Here is a 16075-nt window from a genome sequence, read left to right on the forward strand (position 1 = left end):
AAGTGTACGTGGGCAAGATACGCAAACCTAGAGCTGCTCCCAGCGCATTCATGAGAGTGTGAATGTGTGTGAATGTTCGACAGAATCCGCTCAGGCACAGAAAAAGTCACTGAGGTTGGTGGTGTAAAGTTCAGAATAACTATATTAGAACCAATCCATTTACCACTGCACCATCCACCAGTCCAATAAAAAAACAAAAAACACTTGTTATTCAAGATTTTATATTTATGAGGTGGGTTTTTCATAATCATGATTAACTATATCATATATCAGAAACTATTTATTAATATGATGAGATTGTTACTTATAACTCATGACACACCATCCATCCATCCATTTTCATCCGCTTTGTCCGAGGCCGGGTCGCGGGGGCAGCAGACTAAGCAAAGAGGCCCAGACCTCCCTCTCCCCAGCCACCTCCTCCAGCTTATCCGGGGGAACACCAAGGCGTTCCCAGGCCAGCCGAGAGATATAATCTCTCCAGCGTGTCCTGGGTCTGCCCCGGGGCCTCCTCCCGGTGGGACATGCCTGGAACACCTCACCCAGGAGGCGCCCAGGGGGCATCCTTGTCAGATGCCCGAACCACCTCAGCTGGCTCCTTTCGATGTGGAGCAGCAGCGGCTCTACTCTGAGCCCCTCCCGGATGGCCGAACTTCTCACCCTATCTCTAAGGGAGAGGCCAGCCACCCTTCGGAGGAAGCTCATTTCTGCTGCTTGTATCCGCGATCTCGTTCTTTCGGTCACTACCCACAGCTCGTGGCCATAGGTGAGGGTAGGGACGTAGATCGACCGGTAAATTGAGAGCTTCGCTTTTACACTCAGCTCCCTCTTCACCACGACGGACCGGTGCAGCGTCCGCATTACTGCAGCTGCAGCCCCAATCCGTCTGTCGATCTCCGGCTCCCTTCTCCCATCACTCGCGAACAAGACCCCGAGATACTTGAACTCCTCCACTTGGGGCAGGAACTCATCCCCGACCCGGAGTGGGCACTCCACCCTTTTCCGGCTGAGAACCATGGCCTCAGATTTGGAGGTGCTGATCCTCATTCCCGCTGCTTCACACTCGGCTGCGAACCGCTCCAGTGCGAGCTGGAGGCTCATGACACACATTTTTCCATATAATAAGACAATGGGCCATAATTAGGTGAAGCTGGCTTCCGTTAAAGTGTTTTTATTGATTTTGATGGGAGTTTGGGTGATGGGTGTGTAGCAGTGACTTCTACAGTCATTGACGTGTACAGATGTCACCTGATCAGGCTTCCAGCACAGGACTCGGTTTCCCAGGTTACGTTGCTTCTTGTGTGTCCGCCATATTGCCTTCGCCTAAACGCGCTGGCTGGATCGTCTCTTACAACTGAAAATGTAAGTATGGAAAAATGATGTTCCCAGCTGGGATCCCTGCTTCGCTCCTGTGTGGGAAGTTGTGGTTAAAAAGCTCCAGGCGTCAGTTTGTGGTTGTTTCACGCTGTTTTCTGGAGGCTGGACAGCCGCACAGCTCAGCTCAGGACAGCGGTGCTCGGCTCTTGTCTGTTGTTGTTTTCCCCTCTGTCACAGCCACAAATTACATTCGTGACTCCGTCCCGAGTATTTTATTGAATAACTCGTCGTGTAATTGTGTGTGCTATTTAAATGGAAACGAGATGAGTGTCCGCCACGATCGTGCGGTCTTTGTCACGGTCTGTGTTCAGCTCCTTTCTGGCGTTAGCGCTGCGAGGAGCAGCTAGCCTCTTCGGTAGCCCGTGGTTAGCAGCCGAGCACCGTGGGTTCATTGAAATCTGTGCTCGAGGTCTGCCCGTGAACAACAGTTGATAAGCTAACACTAATAACTTGGTGGAAAATTAATATCAGAGTCGACTCAGCTGCCTGTGCGTTTGAGAAAACCCGTTTACACGCTAACAGCCGTAGAGACCGTGTCTAATTTGAATGTGTGCTGCACACAGGGTTTTGTTTATGGACACAGATTAATGATTGCGGTACAAACACGTCATGGTAATGTACTGGTCAACGCAGCCCCCGTTTTACGTCCCATTGTACTGTGTTTATTGATATTTTATTCTTCATATGTGGAAAGATTGTGTAGCTTGCCTTTCAAACCGCTCGTTGTGTTTTATGTGAACCACCCCCATTTTCACCTCTTTAGTGCTGGGTATCGCAATGCATTTTGGGTAGTCTTTGCCATGTTGTTATTCGGGCAAAACCAAAACAAAGACAGAGGCCAACAGGTAATAAGGAGCAAAGCTGCAAACACCCAAATGATACGCAGCAGACAAGACAGAGAAATAAGGCCAAGCAGGGAGGCACAGAAGTCTAACTTGAAACTTATTAAGGTCTCCATTATCTGCAGCAGCTATTCTTTACATTACGAGAGTACACTGTAAGACAGACACACATATATACAGTATAACATTCTGACTAGACAAACCTCTCAGACCCACAACAGAACAGCCCCATATAACACAAATAACACTGGTTTCTTGTATTATCTGTACATAGACGAACTGTTATTAGGAGTGATCCGTATGCCCAGGTTACACAACCCTGTGTGTCGTGAGCACCAAACACATCAGCTCAGTTAAGAATTAGAAATTATTTTCCATTTTTCAGTGGAGTACCACCTAATCTGCGTGGAGTCGTTATAGCGACCCCGTGATGTCATTTGTTTGCGTGAAATGTGAAATGCCTGCTGTTTGGCGTGTGACTTTTCGTCAGACACCACAGTGTTGTTTTTTGTGTGTCCTTTTCCCTTGTTGTCCACTTTCGGCTTGGATTATCGCGAAGGAGTCGTGACTCATCGAGCGACTCTATTGACCAGCCCATTGATGGCAGTCTGTTGACGACACAATTTCAGATAGCTTGGCCAAATAAGTACTAAAAAAGTATCTGGTAACAGGTTCTAACACCCAATGGAAAAGCCTAAAAACCGAGTTGAGTTGAGCCAAGCCGATTACTGGGGTATTAGTACCTGTGTGGATACCAGTGAGAAGTATACAAGGGCTTCTGTGTGTCCGAGGTGTCATGATGGTACCCACTCATAATCATTTCATAGATGGGTTTCCTTTAAGGATCACACTGAAGCGTCTAAATGTGGGTGGGCGGTATAAACGGTATACGGTAGAAACAATATGAATTTGGCCAACAGTTGAGATTTTGGCTATACCGCTCTACCGCGATAGCGCATGTTGATGTTGTCATCAAGCTGCACCTGTTTTGGTCGAAAGCGTTGCAGCGGCTGCAAACAATATCATGTGGAAACTATGCCGGGCGACAGTCATAGTGATATCTTTGACTGCCTCACACACTTCTGAGGATTTTCAAAAGTTCTTTACTGAAAAAATTGATAATATCAGCGCACATATCCCGCTCCCATCCCACGACCCTTCTGAACCACCTGCATGTTCATTCTCTCCAAATTTAAACCAGTTTCATTATCCCATCTTTCTGATATAATAATGCCAACTACGTGAAACCAACTACGTGCCCCTTGGATGTGTTACCTACGCCATTTCTCAGAGATGTGCTGAAGACAGTCGGCCCTAACATCCTCGCTATTGTAAATGGCAGTATCTCAAATGGAACTGTTCCTCATTCGTTTAAACAAGCTGTTGTCCAGCCGTTTCTAAAAAAACCTGGTTTGGACCCGTCAGTTCTTGGCAATTTTAGACCAATCTCTAAGCTGCTATTTTTGTCTAAGGTTTTCGACAACTTCAGTAACCCTACAAACGTCGCTGCTGTTTAGTTTTCTGTCCTCATTTATGTTGGAAGTGATAGCAGAGCTGTACGTTTTAATTTTCTCAGCTAGCGAGCTAACTTCCTGCTAACTTCTAACTCCGTTGAATTTAATAAATTGTGTTTTCCTGGATGTTAAACTTAATTGTTACACCTGGTAAAGCAGCAACGCTGATAATTTTATTACAGATGAAAGAATTTAGACAGTTTGTAACTCTCAGTGATGCCGCAGTGTTTGTTTGACTTTGGGACCTGAAAAGGACGGAGTTTTGGACCCAGATTACTCCGCGAGGCTCCTGACTACGGCAGCCGTAATACTCCGACAATCCATCAAGCGGTGCGGCTTCGTAGCAACCAAAGTCGTACTAAAACATTTTGACAGATTTCTGTAGCACATAAAATCGGTTCGAGGTCAGTAAGCACAACCAGAATTCATACATAAGGTGCACCGGATTATAAGGCACACTGTCGATTTTTAAAAAATTAAAGGATTTTAAGTGCGCCTTATAGTGCGGAATATACAGTATACAGAAGAAAAGAATATATCGTGAGATATATTGTTACTGTACATGCTTCAAATTATACCGCGATATGGATTTTAGGCCATATCGCCCAGCCCTACGTCTAAATAAAACAAGACCATAAAGCTTCCTAACAACCCTATTACATCTAAAGAGTTACATTTGTTAAAATGATAACATGACAATGAAATACTGTTGAAGGCGATGTTTCCAACTGCTATCCAAGAAATGCATTTTACTGGTGCAGTGACTTTAGCTGCTTCAGTCTGCAAAGTATAAAAACCTCTTAGTCCTTTCCATGAATGGAGACTATAAAGAGAGCGCGAGAGAGACGAGTCCCTCCAAGAGTCCTGAATTAAAGTCTGAGAGAAGTCAGCACCCACAAGTTTAAAACAATATTTTAATCTGCATGTCTGCCTGTCAGCGACACCTGAATATTCCCAATGAGGCACAATAAAGGATATTCCTATTCTGTTCTGAGCTTAGATGGGGATTTTATAAAATAGACACTGTAAACACATTGTTTTCTAATTCTATATAAACTTACTGGCAGCTTAATTTACTATGAAAGGTATAAGTAAATAACTATAATAGAAAAAAAGTACAGAGTAAGACCGTGGATCAGTGTGATGTCTCTGACAGTGTTGTTTCATCCAGTCGGACAAACTGGGTGAGAAGCTGGACTGTGTCAGATGCCAGCGCTAACACTAATGTCAGTGCGTTTATGGTAAAAAGTTTTGCTGCTGCTCATGAGGAATGAAGGGTTTGTGCGTCCGTGTTGACTTCTGCATTAATCGCAGCGCTGATGTGCTAAAGCAAGCTTTGAAGGAAACAAATCGTGGCTTCCTGTGCGCTGTGAATCCAGCACGGTGAACAGAGGTCAGCGGGCAGTGAGACCTTTTGGTCTTCTGCTCTCTGATTGGCTGACTTCCAGTCCCATTCCCTTTCCGCCCAACCCCCCACACCCCCCACCAACCCGACTCCCTGTCCACCAGTTTTTTGTCTTTCTTTCTGGTTGTTCTCCTTTTTGGAATTTTGGTTCATTGCTGAACTTTTATTTTACTCATTGACATTACAGGTTACATGTTTATGTGTGACAATAGAAAGTGTGCTGTGCTTACCATTAACTTGGAGTGAATAACTCGTTATCATTGATTTGCAGAAGAGTCTCCATTTTTCCTTTCTGTTTTTCAGAGTTTCAGTGATGACTCAAACAGTTCAGACCAATGGGGTCCAACCCCTCAGCAAGACTTGGGAGCTGAGTCTGTACGAGCTACAGAGGACTCCACAGGTAATCACTAACACCACCTCATCATCAGTCAGCCTGTGGCACGGCTGTGTTTGTGATTGTTAGGCCTGGTTCGTCTTGGTGCTAACCTCAGTCTGTGTGTTTGCTTCTGCCACAGGAGGCTATCACAGATGGCCTGGAAATAGCGGTGTCACCCAGGTCCTTGCACAGTGAACTTATGTGTCCTATCTGTCTGGACATGCTGAAGAACACGATGACTACCAAAGAATGTTTGCATCGCTTCTGTGCTGATTGCATCATCACAGCTTTGAGATCTGGGTGAGTGCACGGGAACACCTGAGTAGAGCAGGGCGATATGGCCAAAAATATTTATCACGATATATATTTGAAAATTTGCGATAACGATATAACTGACAATATAATTGATGCGAGACAAAATACAACTCCACAACATTACTAGCACAAAAAGACAACCTTCCATTTATTTTCACTTAAACAAGAAGCTGGTTTTTATGTACATTAAAGCTTTATAAAAATGTAACAGTGCAAATGCAAATTCCTTGCTGAAAGTTTAACCCAAAGGCATTTCCAGTAGAAATGGGCTGACATATCCTGAGCATAACCATGTATAATATCCACTGAAGTTAAAAAGAGGTGCTTTGCAACATTAAACTGCAGTGTGCAGTACGTATTTTTCGGACCATAAGGTGCACAGGATTATAAGGCACATTAAGCGAAACAAAGCAGTCAGATAAATCAAACTTTATTAAACTCATTCTTCTTGCTTCCTCCACTGCTGTACCATTGATTCATTAATGTTGAATTCTCTGCAGCTGCTCTATTCCCATGTTGTTGCAGTATATTAATGACTAACCTCGTATTGTGGATGGATTATCTCAGTTGTTCTCCTGACTGAAGTTTGGTCCGTTTACAGCATCCTGCCATGCGATTGCATTTGTCTCTAACCATGAGGAACCTTCACGTGTTAGTGTTCGTCCTCCAGCTTCACTGTTTATGTTATGCTAACATAGCTGTGTCGCTAGCGATCACGTAGCACATCATTATATACCAGCTAGCCCAACTTCAGTAACCCTACAAACGTCACTGCTGTTTAGTTTCCTGTCTTCATTTATGTTGGAAGTGATAGCAGAGCTGTACGTTTGATTTTTTTCAGAAATCTCTCAGTCAGAACATGCTATATCATGCTTAGGTAACTAGCGAAACTAGCGAGCTAACTTCCGCTAGCTTCCTGCTAACTTCTAACTCCGTTAAATGTAATAACTTTTGTTTTCATGGATGCCTGGAAGTTAAACTTTATAGTTACACCTGGTAAAGCAGCAATGCTGATCGTTTTATTAAAGATGAAAGAATTTAGACAGTTTTTAACTCTAAGTGATGCTGCAGTGTTGTTTGACCTGAAGTATACAGAGTTTAGGACCCAGATTACTCCCAGATTTAAGAGCATCTTAGTCCGACAAATACGACGGCCGCTTGCATGTTCTGCAAAAAAATGTGCTTTGTCGTGTATCTGACGGACAAACACCAAACCAGTTCCACATCACTGAAGTTGCACCATTTTTACAAACCAATTCTGGTTCATCTGTTTCACTCAACAATCGGCCATGTGCGTATGAAAACAAAGGCACTGCGCATGCGCGTTTCACTCATATTCTATCGCGATATTTCATTTTCCTATCGTTGCCTAACATTATACCGGTATTACCGTGAACGGTATAATATGGCCCAGCCCTACACCTGAGTAATATGACCGTCACAGCTGGACAGAGAGGGCGGCAGTTAGGGCTGCACGATTAATCGTTAGAAAATCGCGATCTCGATTCATACTTGTGTGCGATCTCATTTCCAAATGACAACGATTTTAAAAAAAAGAAAGAAAAAAAAAAGACGCCGATTGTACCGCATTTTGATCCGGGACGTAATCTGCATGAAAACAAGCGCTCACTCTTCCTGCTCAACAAATGACAAGGGCGGAGCCTTATACCACGTGATACAGAAGCTGTGCCGTGTGATGCTAAAATTAGCAGGGAAAAAACAACGGAGAGCACGTCAGGGATGACGAGAAAGTGACAGGAGAAAATCCGTCCCGGTCAACCACCCAAACATCAATAACGGGAACCTTATACAGCGCTTCCCTATACCCGTCGACCTCCCGCAGGCACAAAGACATCACGGAGGCTATCACTTATCACCTGACCAAAGATATGGCTCCATCAACACTGTGCAAAACGAGGGATTTAGGAAAATGATCAACACCCTAGACAAACGCTACACAGTGCCGTCCCGCAACTATTTTTCTATTGTTGCACTACCTGCTCTGTACACGCAGCGTCGAGCAACGGTGGAGACGGAATTTCAAGCAGTACAACATTTTGTTGTTTTTATGTTTATTTATTGTTTTTATGTTCAGTCTCAACTGTTACGAAGTTGGTGTGCAGTTAATAAGTGCAATAAATATTTATACTGGAAAAGAGAATTGTGAGAGAATCATGATCTCAATTCTAAACCAAAAAATCGTGATTCTCATTTTATGCAAAATCGTGCAGCACTAGCGGCAGTGAAGTCACGGAGCATCTGTGCAGCCTGTCGGGAAGCCTGTGTAGCCTTCCATGATTGGTATTGGCTGAAGCGAGCTTTATTCAAAGGCCAGAGTTAACGGCCAAATTTAGCCCAGGAAATTAGTTTTAACTTTTTATCAATGAGTTGCTCTTTCCAAATCCACTCTCTCTTTTAATGGCACTAAAACATGGCTAATAAAACACATTGCACCTACCCCACAGGATATTAGCATAGTAATAATACAGCAGTGAGACTGGTTCAAAAAGCCAAAGCTTCTCACCTGAAGGTTGATGTGTGAGAGTGACCATCTTACAGTCACAGCACCTGCTTCCACTCACACTTACAGATATAGGCATTAGGCATGCAGATGCACAGTAACAGTCCGAGCATCGTCTCATGCTGATGGGCTAGCACGGCCTCAGTGTGGTATGAATTTTCCTTGTTTTTGATATGCTGTTTTCACATACTGTCACTTCGTCTGTTGTTGTTCAGGCTTTCACAGGTCATGAGTTTTGCTTTCATAACACCGATACAGACGTTAGAAAACAACTGAGATGTTGTGCATGATTACCTGTTGTTCATGTGGAAGTGGCACTGATGCCGTTTGCTGTCTCCGCAGTAATAAAGAGTGTCCTACCTGTCGTAAGAAGCTGGTGTCCAAGAGATCGCTGCGTCCAGACCCCAATTTTGATGCTCTGATTAGTAAGTGATGTCAGGAAAGTTGTGCTTTACATCCACATGTTGATGGTTTCTTATGCCTGCAGGAAGAACATTTTGTGTCATTTTCACATTACTGTGGAAGAAGAAACATGGCAGCATTTGAATAATGAAAGCAGCAACAAAGATCAATCCATAAATAAGTGAATAGATTCATCAATACACCTTTGATTCCTGTGACACGACGCCAGCAAGTGTTCAGTTACACAGCGATGTTGCTCCAGAGGTTTAAATAGTGCCAAGTGCTTATTTAAAAGTGCAACAGATGTAGGGAGGAACGAGACTTTCTGCTGCTTTGTTTTCTTTGCTCTGTACCGTCTCCCTGAGAGTAACGGCTCGTACTGCAGAAAAGATATGGGATGGATCATTAACAGTTTTATGATCCTGATGAATCTTTTTCATATCTTTACTGGAGAGACTGGTTCTCTTTGTAGTCTTCGAGCTAATTTCTCACAGAAAAACCCAACACAGCCTTTCCATTTAAAAAAAGGTATCCACATAGATGCCTGAGTATTCATATGAGCTAACCTGCTGTGTCGTACACCCATCAATCCCCACTGAGTCATGTGCACATCCTAAGGTCAAAAATCATTTCTTTAGTTTTCTCAGTTTTAAAAATCAGATGATGATGATTACAGCACAGTATGAAATCACTACAATCAACAATTCTCCAAAATCACTATTTGGTTCATACTCAAGTTTTCTGTAGAGAAACATAATACAAAATAAATGTTTTTTAAACACAGCCTTCATTAATTTATTGTAATTGGATCATTATGTAAAAACAAATTGTTATATACGTGTACTTTCAGACCTGTAAGACACAGTCTGAAAACATGTGTGTGTATATATTATACATAGTTATTTCCTGTTTATTTACGTGTGGACATGGTGCGTGAAGTCTTTTGTGGCATTTTTCTACTTTCAGGTAAGATTTACCCGAGCCGTGACGAGTACGAAGCCCACCAGGAAAGAGTTTTGGCCCGCATCAGCAAACACAACAACCAGCAAGCCTTATCCCACAGCATAGAAGAAGGGCTGAAGATACAGGCTATGACCAGGTAAAGGACGTGTACAAATGCTCCAAATACTCACATTAAACTCAGTCCATTTCAATGAATGCGAGTTACCTCTGTGTCAGACTACAGCGTGGTAAGAGACACACAGTGGAGAACGGCAGTGGAGCTGAGGATAATGGAGACTCTTCCCACTGTAGCAACGCTTCCGTCCACAGCAACCAGGTATGATGTGGTATACATGGATGCTTTCTGTGTACCGCTTAAGCCTCTTTTCCACGTGTACCTGTTTGATTCAACTGGACTCGATTTTAGGATTTTCCATTAGGTGTTATTACCTGGTACAAGCTACACGCAGAACTTTCAGGCCGTGTTGCTGTAACAACCTCACCCACATTGACTCAGCTGTAATGGAAAACAACCTAAGCCGAGTGTAGTTGATTAGGATTAGGTTGATTTGGGGTGGCTGTTACTCAGGAGGTAGAGCAGGTCACCTACTGATCGGAAGGTTGGTGGTTCGATCCCTGCCTCCTCCAGTCTGCATGTCATGTATCCTTGGGCAAGATACTAACCCCAAGTTGCTCTCCGACGCATCAATCGGCGTGTGAATGTGTGTGAATGTAGTTAGAAAGCATATAGAGAAAGTGCTTGTGAGAATGGGTGTGATTGGGTGAATGTGGCATGTTGTGTAGAGCGCTTTGAGTACTCCGGGAGAGCAGAAGAGCGCTCTATAAGAATCAGTCCATTTACCAATAGGTACTACTGGAACAGAGGCATTGGCATCTTTGTCTTCCTTTTCTTTATTTTTCATGTAGAGCATGACTAGGGCCGGGTATCATCACTGACTTCTATCATCGAATCACAAAGTCCCCATTGATTCAGTGTTTACTCAGTCGGAAATATTATAATTCTGATCATTTACATCTCCTTACATTTATGTCTGTGTATAAAAACAAAGCTGACACTGTGAGACTTCATCAGAGCATCACAGCAGATGTCTTTGTGTCAAAGTAACTGAGGATCAAACACAGAAAAACGTGAAGAGATTTTCCTGTCCTGGCTTTTTACAGCAGATAATAGGGCTGCACGATTAATCGTTAGAAAATCGCGATCTCGATTCATACTTATGTGCGATCTCATTTCCAAATGACAACGATTTTTAAAAAAAAAAGAAAAAAAAAGACGCCGATTGTACCGCAGTTTGATCCGGGACGTAATCTGCATGAAAACAAGCGCTCACTCTTCCTGCTCAACAAATGACAAGGGCGGAGCCTTATACCACGTGATACAGAAGCTGTGCCGTGTGATGCTAAAATTAGCAGGGAAAAAACAACGGAGAGCACGTCAGGGATGACGAGAAAGTGACAGGAGAAAATCCGTCCCGGTCAACCACCCAAACACCAATAACGGGAACCTTATACAGCGCTTCCCTATACCCGTCGACCTCCCGCAGGCACAAAGACATTACGGAGGCTATTGGGGTTTTTGGGGGATGTTGCTAACTCCGGGTCCGATAACAGGCACCACACCCGCAGTAGATGCGCTCGGTGTGAGGTCTCGCAGCAAGCTATCAAATACGGCGCATTTCTCGGCTTTAAAAAAAACCCGTCGCCAGGTGTTTCATCAGATTCGAGGTGTTACCTCCTTTGACAGTATCAGCTTAAAGCACTTGTTGCAGGCTGCTGAGTTTGCATCTTTTGTTGTGAAGTACAGCCAGACTTTGACCGCTTCGCTTTGGGCATTTTTAATCTGTAGCTCTGCTCAAAAGAACGTACGTACCTGGGCCCGCCTACTATCCTCGGAAACGTAAAATGATTGGCTAGAATCCAAAGTGTATGACATCTCAGGGGAAAAAAAGGCACCGGCATAATGGCACCGGATACCGGTACCCATCCCTACTGGTACCAGGAGCTGTTATCTAATGGGAAACCCTGAAAAGCGTGGCGAGTCGATCCGAGTACTAATGGCAAAGAGACGAACACACGAGTGTGAGGACCACAGTGATTTTTAGGATGGGTGATCTCTCTTCATCTTTAACTGTGGTTCTGTAGGAGGCCGGGCCGAGCATCAAGCGCACCAAGACAAGCGACGACAGCGGTTTGGACATGGATAACGCTGCAGAGAACGGGGGCGGGGACTCGGTGATTGATGGTGGTGCCAGTGAAATAGAGCTGGTCTTTAGGCCACACCCCACCCTGATGGAGAAGGATGACGGTCACAACAGGTAGTCAGACATTGCTGCTGACACATCCATTTCAATATAATACACACCCTACGTTAGCTCTGAAAATCCAGTTCCTGCACATATTCACACGAGTGCTTTTGTGTCTGCACAGTGTGGAGTTTGTCCCTCGCTACATAAAGACATCCGGTAACGCCACAGTGGATCACCTGTCTAAATACCTGGCTGTGCGACTGGCTCTGGAGGAGCTGAGGAGAAACGCTGAAGCCAGTCCTGTTAATGTGGAGGCAGCTTCAGAGAAACAGTACACCATCTACATACCTACAGCTGGAAACCAGTTCACTGTGAGCACCCACACAGACACACTCAGCTTTACTAAACATATAGCTATCCTGTCTTTTTCACTGTGATCCACACAGACGTGGACTGAAGGCTGTTGTCCCACAGACTTCTGTAAGACCGGAAGACTTTTTGCACCCACAGTATGATAATCTGGTGGCCATTAGTTTTAATTTTTCCAACCCATGTTTTTCTTACAGTGTTAGGGGCTGGCACAAAAATAAAACAAGTTATATAGTATAGCATTATTATTAGTATACCAAGGTTTAGCTTTGTGGTTTTATTTTTAAAGTGGAAGAATTCATGTTGGTTGTAGTCAACGAGGCACCACACTAGGGGGTGCTAACCACTTATTCCCTTTTTTTAATCCTTGAGGAAATGATGTAAAACACTGGCACTTGGCACATTTGATGTAGACGTACGATGTTGTAAAGGGATGTGCACAAAGGTGAGACAGCAGGTTTAGCTTTTCTATGTGCAAAAACAGTTCACAGTAACAACAACAGATTCAATGGCTACATTCAAAATACTGTGTGATTCAGTGTGTTTGGGAAATGACGTGTTGAACTCTGTCCACAGGTGCTGAATGGTTCCTTCTCCCTGGAACTGGTCAGTGAAAAGTACTGGAAGGTCAACAAACCCATGGAGCTCTACTTTGCCCCTACTAAAGAACACAAGTAGACGGCCAGGAAAACACACACACACGTGCGCACACACACACACACACACACACTCAGAGGAAAATCAAATGCATGGACATGGATACCTGTGCGGCACACAGAAACAAGAGCAGAAGTGTATTTCTGAAGGAGATGACAGGGTTGACTAAAACCCTCAAAAGGACTCTTGTACATAGAAGAAACCCCTTGTTTTATATTATCTGTATCCGTGTTGTTTCTATCTTAGTATGATGTAGCAGATCAGAACAGCAGCCGACAGACTGGGCTGCTGACAGTAACTGTGGATTCTCTCCAAACAAATCCAGGGTCCATCTATAGCGTGAAGTTAAAAGCACATGGTATACTGTCTTCATCTGGATGGCCTTTAGGCCGGGACTCGTGGGTCTGTTTGACTTTGGAAACCGCCCTGCATCACATGGGTGACATATGGCTGGGTTTAGGGCCTTAAAAACCAGGACCAGCTCTGTCCAAACAGTGTAGGAGCACACGATCACTCCCAGTGACCTCCAGGATATCAGAATGATGCGCTTTGTTAAAATGCCTGTGAACAGTTTGCCATGCATTAGTGGGCCATGTACGATGCATCTGACATGCATGGAAGTAAATAAAAGCCACAATGTGAATATGTGTTGCATTGAAATGTGTTTCTGTTAGAACACTCTTCTATATATAATTATGGCGGCACGGTGGTGCAGTGGTTAGGTCCTGAGTTCGACTCCACTGTCCAGCCTTGCTGTGTTTTGTTTGTGTGGTTCTCTCCCAGTACTCCCAGAACATCACAGTTGGTTAGGGTAACTGGTGATTGTGAATGGCCCACAGGTTTGAATGGTTGCTCGCCCTGAGACAGGCCTGTCCGGGGCGTGCCCCGCCTCTCGCCCTGTGGTAGCTGGGATACGCTCCAGCATCCCTGCAGTCCTGATAAGCGGAAGAGAATCTTGCCACGTGTGACTGTTAGTTTACGTGAAAATGGAAACAAACCAACAGATTTGGTCGTCTTGTCACGGTCACAAAGTTGACGTGTACAGCTGGTTTATGAACCCTGATTTGAGTTGGAGAATCTCAGTTGCCCTGATCTGTAGGAACAAACTGTCTTCTAATATCTGTGGCTGCTCTCTATCGCTCATCCTTTTATAAATGTCTTTTGTAACAGTATGTGTGATCGGAGGCTTGGACAGTTTGACCTTTACAGTATTTATCCTGTTTGCTGAGGGTGGCTGTCCATCACAGGGAGGTTAACTCGTTGCTCTCACAGACACATCCTGGAGAAATCTTTGATACAGTTTGTTTCATTTTCCACCCAGCAGTCAGGTTCCTGAGTGTTTGGAAGAGAAACTCCACGGAAAGGGTGATTCCTGAGTGAGTGCGAGTCTAAACGTGTACCGTAAATGTTGTGACTTTGTCAATTTGTGTTCAGACTGGTTGCCAGTTGGTACATTTCAACAAACCACAAACATGTGCAGAGTTTGAGCTGTGCTAACGTGAGCTCATGCTCGGTTGCATGGACACTACTTGTGAGTGATTACTGAAATGTGTTGATGAGAATGTGAAGGGAATAAACTGTCAGTACAGCCTGTGTCATGTCATAAACTTGTTTTCACTGATGGTGGGAAAAGGAAGTGTTCAGACACAGAACATGGAAATGACTTGGTTTCATACAAATATCATGTTTGATATCCTGTAACGTGTTTTCCGTCTGTCTTTAAAACCTGCAGCTGTTAAACAAATGGTATAGCACAATGCCATGTTTCTGATTAATGTATAGTATGGGTTATATTAGAGGAGTTGGAGAATCTGTTAATTTAAATAAATGGAAGTGCTCTGCTCACTGCAAGTCAAAATGTTATTAGAGAAACGTCTAAATTATGGATAAAAGTCGGTGAAGCAAAGTTTATAAAGTTTAGAACGACTCATTTGTTTCCTAAACCTTGAAACTAAAAAACAGCAAACATTCTTTCTTTGGATGCAGCTCGTCTCAGGTGACGATTTGCTGCTATTCTTTCATTCGAGTCGATAACCAGAGAACGATCTTTCTGCACAGTAAGTATAACTTGGGTTCTGGAGAGTGTAGATGACACTTTACTCATTTCTGCCGTTCTAGAGAAAAAGGTAGTTAAGCAAAATGTAGCAGCTGAAGGAAAAGTAGAAACTAGCTGTTGCAACTAACCTCAGTGCTTGAGCAGATACCGTTTCGTTTTACTGACCTATACATTATTCTGAATAAAAATAGTTTGAGCAGAAATCAACATTGGACTTTTGAAAGTCACAGAGGAGCGTGACTTTCAACTTTAGCAAAGAAAATGGTCCCATTTCACAAAATACACTCACCATGAGAGAGAACCCTACGAGTCACAGCGTTACTCATGTTTCGTTTAGGACGAGTGCATCTGATCAGCAGTGTGTGGAGCTTGTATACTGCATCCTTCTGTTTGGTCAATAAAGCTGAATCTGAGTTCAACATGGAGCACACGGTGCTGTTTCTGCTCTGTAATCATGTTTGACATCCTTTCAGTTCAGTGGAGTCCAGTGTTACATGACCTCGGCATAGAGCTGAATACATCAGTGCAACTTCACATCAAAGGTATTTTTAATGAATTGGATTCAGTTGTCATATTAAAGTTTTTCCCCTGAACATTGGCTGATTCTATCATTTGTTCTGCTACTTTGTAAATAAAAAATATCAATAATTATAGTCATTTGTTAGAAACATCGCTCAAAATACCAGAATGTTAAACAAAATTAGCTTATGTTTCATTTAATGATGCATTTAGTTTTGGCACATGTGGCTCTCTATAGACTCCACTGGTTTCTTGCACTGAGGAAGCCAGACTGCACCAGTAAAACAGTCCTATAAAGTCTCACATCTGGATGACACCCATAGATGAGATGGTGTTTTACTCTAGCCTGGTGCACAACAAACACTTAAACTTGAAATAAAACTTATGAATATTATAGTAAACACGATCATTATTTACAGGCATATCGTGTCTAATACTTTACTGGCTCAAAGTCGTCACTCACATCACTCGCCCATAAAGCAGAAAGCCTCAAAAGGCTGTTCATCAAAGACC

At 43.6% G+C, this 16075-nt stretch overlaps 1 protein-coding gene across 1 annotated transcript; it reads left to right on the plus strand.

The window, feature by feature from the left end:
- The first annotated feature begins 1228 nt into the window (after positions 1 to 1228).
- On the plus strand, positions 1229 to 15462 carry rnf2 (ring finger protein 2). Its single transcript, XM_004575956.5, has 9 exons — positions 1229 to 1362; positions 5442 to 5538; positions 5654 to 5814; positions 8693 to 8775; positions 9719 to 9851; positions 9932 to 10031; positions 11858 to 12030; positions 12143 to 12332; positions 12907 to 15462. Exons 2-9 carry the CDS (start codon positions 5452 to 5454, stop codon positions 13006 to 13008), a joined length of 1029 nt encoding a protein of 342 aa, XP_004576013.1. The 5' UTR covers positions 1229 to 1362; positions 5442 to 5451; the 3' UTR covers positions 13009 to 15462.
- The last annotated feature ends 613 nt before the right edge of the window (positions 15463 to 16075 follow it).

The sequence above is a fragment of the Maylandia zebra genome, linkage group LG18, assembly GCF_041146795.1.
Source record: "Maylandia zebra isolate NMK-2024a linkage group LG18, Mzebra_GT3a, whole genome shotgun sequence".
Classification (NCBI taxonomy): Eukaryota; Metazoa; Chordata; class Actinopteri; order Cichliformes; family Cichlidae; genus Maylandia; species Maylandia zebra.

Coding starts and splice junctions, on each gene's coding strand:
- rnf2 (XM_004575956.5), top strand. CDS start 5,452: ATGACTCAAACAGTTCAGACCAATGGGGTCCAACCCCTCAGCAAGACT. Junction 8,776..9,718: donor CAATTTTGATGCTCTGATTA/GTAAGTGATGTC, acceptor TTCTACTTTCAG/GTAAGATTTACCCGAGCCGT. Junction 9,852..9,931: donor AAGATACAGGCTATGACCAG/GTAAAGGACGTG, acceptor CCTCTGTGTCAG/ACTACAGCGTGGTAAGAGAC.